At 54.2% G+C, this 10,079-nt stretch overlaps 2 protein-coding genes across 2 annotated transcripts; both read right to left on the bottom strand.

Moving 5' to 3' along the window:
• Positions 1 to 610: 610 nt before the first annotated feature.
• Positions 611 to 1,206, bottom strand: LOC123050469 (uncharacterized). Its single transcript, XM_044473257.1, has one exon. The coding sequence runs from the start codon at positions 1,025 to 1,027 to the stop codon at positions 761 to 763; it is 267 nt and encodes an 88-aa protein (XP_044329192.1). The 5' UTR covers positions 1,028 to 1,206; the 3' UTR covers positions 611 to 760.
• Positions 1,207 to 9,528: 8,322 nt separating this feature from the next.
• Positions 9,529 to 10,079, bottom strand: LOC123050468 (uncharacterized). The gene has a single exon (XM_044473256.1). The coding sequence runs from the start codon at positions 9,946 to 9,948 to the stop codon at positions 9,688 to 9,690; it is 261 nt and encodes an 86-aa protein (XP_044329191.1). The 5' UTR covers positions 9,949 to 10,079; the 3' UTR covers positions 9,529 to 9,687.

The raw sequence follows: 10,079 nt of genomic DNA, 5'->3' as shown, positions 1-10,079 counted from the left end.
GCTAACTACTAGACCCGCTCTTTACACAACCCCGCGCCCGCCAACCGCAGAAGGGATCCTCGTGATTCCATAGATGTCGTTTCCACCGACACATTGCGATGTGCTTCACTGTGCCGTCGCGCTCGTTCTAATAAAAAAGAACATATTTAGAGAATGACGACTCTGCCTTAGTGGCGACTGGCTTCAGTGGCATCCCTATCCCTTGAACCCTGCACTTGCTGTGAGCCGGGTCGACTCGCGCAACAGAAAGTACTTGCAACCAATGCAAAGCATATACATGTTGTTCCGAATCAAAACAACTGGAGAAGAATTTGTTGGACAGAACGCGACGCCATAATCATTAATAGCCACCGTTTCAGCGACCTGGAGGTGTTCGAGTTGATCAGACAAGACGAAGATCTTGGAGGGCAGCCGGGTGTATCGCCAAGATCCGTTCTATCCTTTATTCCTTTGTGCAGAGTTTTGGGTTGTATTGTACAGGCGGCTGAACTTGCTCTGTTTTCTGTATGCTTCTCACCTCGCCTCCCTGAGTTGCTCTCCCGGAGTAACTCTCAACTTTCTTCCTCTCAAGACAAATAGTCAAAGATGCACATGACCAAGGACAGTGATATAAACTCGTAGGCGAAATTTTCATCATCATCATGGTATCTTTACAACCGATCATGGGGACAACCAGGAAGTCTCTCAGGCCATGTCTTCGTACAAGGTTACTCTTGCTGCAACGAACACAAGCGCCCCTATGCCCTAGCTACTAGTACTCCTAATTTGGGCCCCAACAGCTGAGGTACATGACCGTCCTCAGCCCCTCCTCGGAATTCTCCGCTCGCCGCCTCTCTGCCACGGCTGCCGCGGAGGCAGGCAGCTGCTTCTTGCCCTGCGAGGCGCCGCCTCGAACGTTGGCCTTGGCTGTCCGGTGGACGGACCTGAGTGCGTAGTTCCAGCGGCAGAGTCCAGCCTGGTCCTTGAGGGCCTCCACAGCGCCCACGCTCATGGCCACCATCCACGACGCCTTCGCCGGAGCAGCCATCTCTCCTCCTCCTCCTCCTCCTTGTTCTTGCTGCGCTGCTGGAGAGTGGACACTGACTTGTGATCCTTCTGTATGGTAGTAGTGGACTTGCAAAGTTGCGGTACTGAAAGAACAGAGCTGATTCTCTTGAACTATCTCGCTGAATTGATACTGGTTTGTGTTGACGGGAGGAAGAGTGGGAGTGGGACGGGGTTATATACACGGAAGAGCCGGAGCAAAACAGGCGGCCGCGGATCTCAAAAAAAAAAAAAAAGAAACCGGGTGCTTTCAGTTTCAGGAGAGCTCGCTTTTGCTTGCTTGCGCTGCACCTCTCGCTCTGGTTCCCGCACAGTGGGCCATGGTTTTGTCCTTTACGACCAGACAAGGCAGAGAGATAAGATAAGATTAGATGGGGGTGATGCACACGCTGAAAGACATGGTTTCCACCATACCACGGGCCGCGTGCGCTTCGTGTCAACGTCGGATGGAGGAGTCATCCATGTGTGCGCCTCAGGCAAAACATCTTGATTATTAATAATGATATAAATACATCATGATTATTTCCAAGAAACTCGTGGTACTGCTATTAATTGAGAGGGGTTAACCTGGTTCAAAAGAAAAACTTGTGGTACTCGAAACGTGTGGGGATTCCTCTTGTTGAAAAGCCAATTCATTTGCTTGAATGACCCTAGGAAAACTTGGAAAGAAAAACGGGTGACCTGCCTTTTTGGCTCTTGGTTCTTGCTATAGCTCTGATCAGAAAACCTGCAGATAGTAAGGATTAGTTAACTACTACTCCTACTATTTGTTGAGTATAATATTTATTAGGAAAAACGAGATAGACTAGGATTTGTTCTGACTTGTCTTGTACTCCAAGTAGATCATTGTACTCCTATATATATGCCCACGAGGCTTAAGCAATAAATCAACTATTCCACCAAATCCCTTTCTCCCTTCTAACATGATATCTATCGCAAGTTGATCCTAAACCCTAGCCGCCGCCGCTTCCACACCCGTGCGCTGTCCCCGGGGCGATCGGCCTCCATGACCGCCGCTGGGGGCCGCGTCGCCCGTACCTAGTGTTCGTCCGCCGGTCGTGTTGACTGGCTGCCTTAGAGAGTCTTTTCCCCGAGTCTTGCTCCGAGGTTTTCTCTCTCCCGCCGGTCATCTTGATCGCGCGGTTTCTTTTTGGTTTTCCGATCTATTCTCGATCGGTTTGCGTCGCCCACCGCCGCCGTCGACCCCGAGCGCCTCTACTCCGACCCCGGCGCGACCAGCCGGCCTCTCCTCCGACCCGGCGGCCACGCGCGCCGAGGCGGCCCGTCAGGGCCAGCCGCCGTCCGCGCGTCGGTCCGCCCATCGCCCTGCGCCGTCACCGCCCTGCTCCGACTGGGACACCTGCATCGCTCCGACCCGGCGGCCTCGCGCCATGCGACGGCCAATCATAGCCGTCGCTCGCGCGCCGGCCCGCCCATCGATCCACATCACCCGCCTCCATCGCGTCTGCACGGCGGCCCGGTGGTCTACCTCGCCGGCCTCGTCCTCGGCTGCGTCGGGATGGCTGCGTCAGGCTCGTCGGCTGCCTCAACTCGGGCGCCGCTGCTCCGTTGGTCGCTCGGGCCTCGCTGCCCGGGCGCCGGTGTTGCTTTGGCAGCCCGGGTGCCGGTGCTGACATGCTCGTCTGCACGATGTCCCACGCCGCCCGTCGTCGCCGGCTTCATCTCGGACTCCGCCGCCACCACGCCTCCATCGAGCGGCGTCCCCGACCTCGCGCGCGATCGGCTTGATCACCCGCTCGCCGCCGCGATCCGCCTCATCTACGCCGTGCGACCGACCTGGCCCGTCGGTTACGCGAGCCTCCGCAGGTCCCGTGAAGATCGTCCCCGAGTTCAGCGCGCCTCTCCACCGATCGAGCATCGGGCTGCCACTGCGTCGCCCCGTCGGGCCGCAGCACCGCCACCCCGTGGTTCTCCTCGCGGCTACATCGACTCGTGCGTCGCCGCTGCGTCGCCCCTTTGGGATGTAGTGTCGCGATATGCGGTCCCCGCCGCCGCCCCGAGGCCGTCCCCGCGGTTGCACCAACTCGCGAACCGCCGTTGTGTCGCCCCTTCGGGCCGCAGCGTCGCGGTCCGCGGTCCCCGCCGCCGCCCAGAGGTCTTCCCGCAGTCGCTCCGACCCGCCTGCAGCCGCTGCGCCGCGGCCCACGGTCCGTAGCGCCGCGGCCCACGGTCCGCTCCGCCGATACCGCGCGTCGACCTCACGTGGTATGCGTCGCGCCATCTTCTTGGCGCGGGAACGCCACCATCCGTGCCGGTCTGCGTCACGCTGTCAGGGTTCTTCGCCTACTTCGAGCACCGCCGCCACACTCCTAACCTAGCCGCCGCCGGCGCCGTCAGGCCGCCGCCGCCGCTCTTCTTTGGCCGCCGCTGCCGCTACCTTCGTAGCCGCCGCTGCCGCCCGTCTGTAACACCCCGAGAATCATGCTACAGTAATCTCCCCCTAATGGTGGCCATGTCATCGTGATTACTATGTAGCTTGCCACTTGTCCAAAAATCAAAGCCTTTTTCAAATTTAAAATAAGTCTAATAAATTATTTCTTTGGGCAGCAAAACTAAAATGTTCACCTTATCATATAAATTTCCCTGATCACTGTCATGTTGAACCAACCTCTTCTGAATTTCCAAAATGCCCATGGGAATTAATTGGTGCTCCAGCAGCATTTAAATTGGACTTTTCAATTTCTAAAATTGATTAGGCAACTCCTTTTGACCCCAAACTTTTTGTTCCATCTCAAGGTTTTGTGCCAAGTTTTGTTGAAAACAAAACTCATTTTGGTACTGAAAGAAAAATGCAAAACAAAACAAATAAAAGAAACAAAAAGGAAAAAGAAAAGGGAAAAGGCAGAGGAGAGAGAGAGAGAGAGAGAGAGAGAGAGAGAAGCCCCTGGCCTTCCCTTGGGCCTCGGCCCATCCCAGCAGGTCGGCCCACGCCCCCTCCCCGGTCGCTCTCCCCTCCCTCCTGTTCCACCAACCCGGTGCGCGCGCCGAGCGCGCCCCAACCGCACCCGCTCGCCGGCGTCGAGGTGGATAAGGGCGACGCCTCGGGCTCACCTTTCCCTAGATCCTCCTCATCCACTCCCCTGGACGCCTCCTCCATTCTGCCCTCTCTCTCTCGCCTCTCCCTCGAGCTCTCTCCCTCTCCACCGAGCGCATCCGACGCCGCGTCTTCGTCGTCCCCGCGGCCACCGGCGTCCCCGAGCCCGGCAACCGAGCCTGGGAGGTGCGCCGTCCTCCGCTTCATCGTCCTCGTGCATCAGCTGGAGCCGGGGACGTCGGCGACGTCGGCATCGCCCTCTTCCCCTTCTCGGTGGTCACCGGCGATCACCGGAGCCACAGGCCTCCCTCTGCGCTCCCGACCCCCAAGAGGCCTCCGTGTGCCTGCCCCGTAAGCTCCGCCTCCTCCCTCCCCGTCCTTGCTCCTCCTTCCCTAGCTAGCTGGCCATAAGCGCCGGCTCCGCCGTCCGCCATTGCTGCCGTGCACAAGCTCCCGAGCTCCTCCTGCTCCGTCTAGTCCCCGTAGCGCGCTCCTGGAGGACTGCTGATGCCGCTTAGCTTTCTTAGAATCAAGCCGTAGCTGCACCTGCACATTTCCGAATTCCGGCCGCCGCGGTAACTCGTCGTCCAGCCATCTCCGGTCGTTTTCGAGGCCCCGCGCTACCTCGTTTGGATGAGGCGTTGCTCACTTGTTCGAACGCACCAAACGTGCGGGCCAAATGGCCCTTGTATGAGGATTCCGGCGAGGTCCCGAGCGCCTCCGCCATGTTTTCGGTCGCCGGCGTTCAGCCGCCGGCCACCGCCAACGTGGCACACCTGGGGCCACCCCTGGGTCACTGCCAGTGGGCCCCGCAGGCCCCGTTGACTGGGTTTGACCCAGTCAACGTGCTGACTAGGCACCTCTGTAACGCTGACGTGCGGGCCCCACCGCTTAATCCTCTAATTAAAATGTTTTCATAATTAAAACTAATTAGTTTAGTTAATTAGTCCATGACAGGTGGGGCCTTCCTGATAAATAACTCTGTTAGTTCGTTTTAAAACTCTGTTAACTCTCTCTATGACATGTGGGTCCCGCTGGACCTACTGGTCAGTTTTGACCTGGTCAGCGAGTCTGTTGACTGCTGACATCATCCCCACGCAATGCTGACGTCATTTTGCTTTTCTGTGAATTCTGTTAAATTAATAATTCCAGAAAATGCATAATCTTTTAAAATTCGTAGAAAATAAACTGTAGCTCGGATCGAAAAACTTTATACATGAAAGTTGCTCAGAACGACGAGACGAATCCGAATACGCGGTCCGTTCGTCCGTCACACATCCCTAGCATAACGAACATGTAACATTTCCCCTCCGTTTCATCTGTCCGAAAATGCCAAACTTCGGGAAAGCATTCCCGGATGTTTTCCCCCTTCACCTATATCGTGTAGCCATACGTTAGGTCACACCCGGCACAACATATTGCCACGTTATGCTTTGTGATGCTATGTTTGCTTTATATTTACTGTTTCTTCCCCCTCTTCTCTCCGGTAGACCCCGAGACCGATGCTGCCCTTGTGATCGACTACGTCGACGACGACCCCTCCTTGCCAGAGCAAACAGGCAAGCCCCCCTTTGATCATTCCGATATCGCCCATTCCATTCTCTCATGCTTGCATTAGATTTTGCTACTGTTATTATTTGCTCCTATTCTGATGCATAGCCTGCTTTTGTAACCTGCTCATTGTTACCTACCTGCTTATCCTAAAACTGCTTAGTATAGGTTGGTTAGTGATCCATCAATGACCCCCACCTTGTCCTTGTTGCCCCTGCTTCATCATTGAAGACCCGATCAACGGGATCGAAGACCAGGCACCGCACATCACTTTCCCCTTAGTGGCTCGACACTACTGGGTTACTATCGAGTGCCGAGGGTGAGACCTCTACAGCACTTCTGATGTTAACCCTGTAGTCTAGCTAATCGGTCGTGGTCATCGAGGGCGATTCCGCCTTAACCACTTCCGATACGACTCTGTCGTGCAACCCCTCAAGTGTGAACCTCGGGGGTGGTTCCTCTTACGTTCACCTTGATGATTACATCGAGTGGAATTCACCGGGGGTGATTCCTCGGGTTTTCCCCTTGTTGTTTGGACACATAGTTACTATGGTTACTATGACTTTACACTGGACCATGTTACTAAAGACGGGTCGGCCCTGAGGGGTACCCGCGCGAGCTTAATTGCGAGTGATGTGGAGACGGGTTGACCTGGAGGGTGCCCGCGAGATAATTACGAGGCGTGGCCGGGCATTCCTAGCCCTCGCCGCAAGTCCTCGAGACGGGGCAACGGGGTCACATCTTTCGTGAGTCTCTGCTTGTTACCGCGCGTTCCTAATCCACTACAATTTGGATATTTGATCCGAGGGGCCTCTGGCCTGATAGCACTAACCATCACCTGGGCATAGTATGGGCGTTCTGCGCCGTATGCATCAGCCGAAGCTTAATAGACGTCAGCGACTGAGCGGCGCGCGCCGGGTTGGACTGCGTAAGCACCTGCCTTGTTGAAGGAGGTAGCTAGGTCTGCTCACCGGCCGCGTACGCAACATGCAGGAGTTCCCGAGGAGATGGCCCATGACCCCTGGGGGCATAGATTCAGTCCGGCGTGCTGACCTCTCTATTAAGCCTAGGTCGGGTTGTGGCGTATTGTTTGGCCGAGGCCGGGCATGACCCAGGAAAGTGTGTCCGGCCGGAGTTAATCGAGCGTGGTGGGTAAGTTGGTGCACCCCTGCAGGGAAGAAAACATCTATCGATAGCCTGTCCTACGGTAACGGACACTTGGAGTTGTATCCCGATCGATACAACTAGAACTGGATACTTGTGATGAGAATTGGTTTGTGATGATAACTGGATAGTATGGCTCTGGGATTGCTTTCTCGCAGGGAGTCGAGAAGGGATCTCTGGCCGAGGTTGATAACACTTCTACTACATTACTTTATGCTACTCTATTCCCTCCTGTTGCTGCAAGATGGTGGTTTCCAGAAGATGCTAGTCCTTGATAGGACTAGGTTCTCCCCTCTATTCTGGCATTTCTGCAGCCCAGTCCACATATACAGCCTTCCTTTGATAATGTTGCATATGTAGTGTAGATCCTTGCTTGCGAGTACTTTGGATGAGTACTCACGGTTGCTTTGCTCCCCCTTTTCCCCCTTTCTTCTTCTTTTCGGTTGATGCAACCAGATGTCGGAGCCCAGGAGCCAGATGCCACCGTCGATGCCTACTACTACGTGGAGACCGCTGACGACCAGGAGTAGTTAGGAGGCTCCCAGGCAGGAGGCCTTGCCTTTTCGATCGTTGCTACTTTTGTGCTAGCCTTCTTAAGGCAATCTTGTTTAACTCATGTCTGTACTCAGATATTGTTGCTTCCACTGACTCTTGTGTATTCGAGCTTATGTATTCGAGCCCTCGAGGCCCATGGCTTGTAATATAAAGCTTGTATTATTTTAATTTGTGTCTAGAGTTGTGTTGTGATATCTTCTCGTGAGTCCTTGATCTTGATCGTACACATTTGCATGTATGATTAGTGTACAATTGAATCGAGGGCGTCACACCGTCCACCCCCTTCGTCTTCGTCCAAGCACCAGCCCGTCGCCAGTGTCGCTGTCATCTACCCCGACCACTTCGTCTACTCCGACCACCGTTGGTGAAATCGGCCCCGCGCCGATGGACGCCGCAATCGTCGTCGAGTTCTTCTCTGCTGGCCCCTCCGACTTCTCCGACATGGCGTACAGCTCGTACATGTCCCTTGTCTACGCATGCCCAGTGCTGGCAACACCGATGCGTGCCTTCATCCACGACGTGTCCCCGGGCCTGGCATGCCTGGTCGGCGCTTCGTCAACTTCGTCTTCATCCGTCTACGCATGTCCGGTGCTGGCAACACCGGTGCGTGCCTTCGTCCACAATGTGTCCCCGGGCTTGGCAAACCCGCCGCGACGCGTCGTCAACAACATTTTCTTCCCGGCGCACCCCTACTTCGACACCACTGCGCCCATGCTAACTCGGCGCCCCCTTGCGCCCGCGGCTCCACGATGACTTCCTCGACACCGGCTACCCCGACTCGATATCGACCACGGCATTCTTCGCACGGCTACCTCGACCACGGCTCCACCACCCACGCTCTCGGCTACATCGACAAACGGCACAAAGGGCTACCGCCTGCTTGAGCAACCTCGTCGGTTTCCACTCCAGCCATGACTCCGCGATGCGTCGACCGTTACGACTGGGGGGGAGGGGTGTCCGTCGGCTTGCCTTCGGATTCTTCTCCAGTCTCACCGTCTGCGTCGCTATCGTTGTGACTGCAGGGGAATGTTGAGTATAATATTTATTAGGAAAGACGAGATAGACTAGGATTTGTTCTGGCTTGTCTTATACTCCAAGTAGATCATTGTACTCCTATATATATATGCCCACGAGGCTCAAGCAATAAATCAACTATTCCACCAAATCCCTCTCTCCCTTCTAACACTATTTAATGTGGACGAACTAAGCAACTGGAGGCAGGTCAAGGAGCAAAACCGAATGTAAATGGATTGCTTGATGAGACCTTCAGTACAGATATGGGAATTTACCATGTGTGTCACTTCAACATCTGCAGATGACACCTTCATGTGTGCTGCAGGCTGAAGAAATTCAGCAGGTTTGCTACGAACTCGTCGCTCTTGTATGTTGTAATGCCATACGACCAAAAGGCCGGGTTCATAGATAACGGAATAGCTGTAAACTGAAACCAAATTAAAGCATCAATGCATATTCCTCATTAAGATATAAAAAAATACAGATAAGGAGAGTAATATGAACTGAAGTAACAGAAATTTGTCATCATCATCATCGTGGTTTTTATAATGGGGGATTCCACGGGAAGCCAGCTAGTACCAAGCTTTTACATCGCGGTTTCAGGCCATGGTTGTTTCAGCAAACACAAACACGCCTAGCTAGTAGTAGCAAGGTGCACTGCTAATTGGGACCCCAACACGCCTAGCTAGTAGGTTCAACAGACTCTCATTATGTTTATATTCTCTTGATGCTTCATTTTGAGCCAATAAAATTCATCCTTTATCGAAAAAACAGTGGGCCATGGTTTTGTCTGTTACAACCAGACAAGGCAGAGTGATAAGATAAGATTAGATGGGGGTGACCCACACGCTGGAAGACATGGTTTCCACCATACCAGGGGCCGTGTGAGGTTGCTTCAGATATGGGAATTTATCATGTGTCTCTTTTCAACACCTGCAGAGGACACCTTCACGTGTGCTGCAGACTGAAGAGATACAGCATGTTTGCTATGAACTCAGGTAAAAAAATGAAGTCCTTGTAAGTTGTAATGACATACGACCAAAAGGCCGGGTTCAAAGACAAGGGAATAGCTGAAACTAAAGTAAAGCATCTATTCATATTTCTCATCAAGATAACAAAAAGGCAAACAGATAAGGAGAGTGATATGAACTGAAGTAACAGAAATTTGTCATCATCATCATCGGGGTTTTTACAATGGGGGATTCCTCGGGAAGCCAGCTAGTACCAAGTTTTTACATCGTGGTTCCAGGCCATGGTTGTTGCAGCAAACACACACACGCCTAGCTAGTACCAAGTTGCAGCTTCTAATTGGGACCCCAGCAGCTGAGGTACATCACCGTCCTCAGCCCTTCCTCGGCCTTCTCCCCTCGCCGCTTCTCGGCCGCCGCCTCAGCAGAGGCCGGAAGCTGCTTGGCGCCCTGCAAGACGCCGCCGCGGACGTTGGCTGCCCGGTGGATGGATTTGAGGGCGTAGTTCCAGCGGCAGAGGCCGACCTGGTCCTTGAGGGCCTCCACGGCGCCCACACTCATCGCCACCATCCAAGACGCCTTCGCCGCACCCGCCATGATCTCTCTGTGTGTTGGTGGTCTGAAGTAGGTGATGACTGAAGAGTAGTAGAGTAGCTAGTTGTCGAGTGTAGAGTGCAGAGCGCGGACTTTGTGAGTGTAGATGCTTGTGTTGATGAGAGGGGGAGAGG

Source organism: Triticum aestivum, chromosome 2D, assembly GCF_018294505.1.
Source record: "Triticum aestivum cultivar Chinese Spring chromosome 2D, IWGSC CS RefSeq v2.1, whole genome shotgun sequence".
NCBI lineage: Eukaryota > Viridiplantae > Streptophyta > Magnoliopsida > Poales > Poaceae > Triticum > Triticum aestivum.
This window is presented reverse-complemented; position numbering and strand designations above follow the sequence as displayed.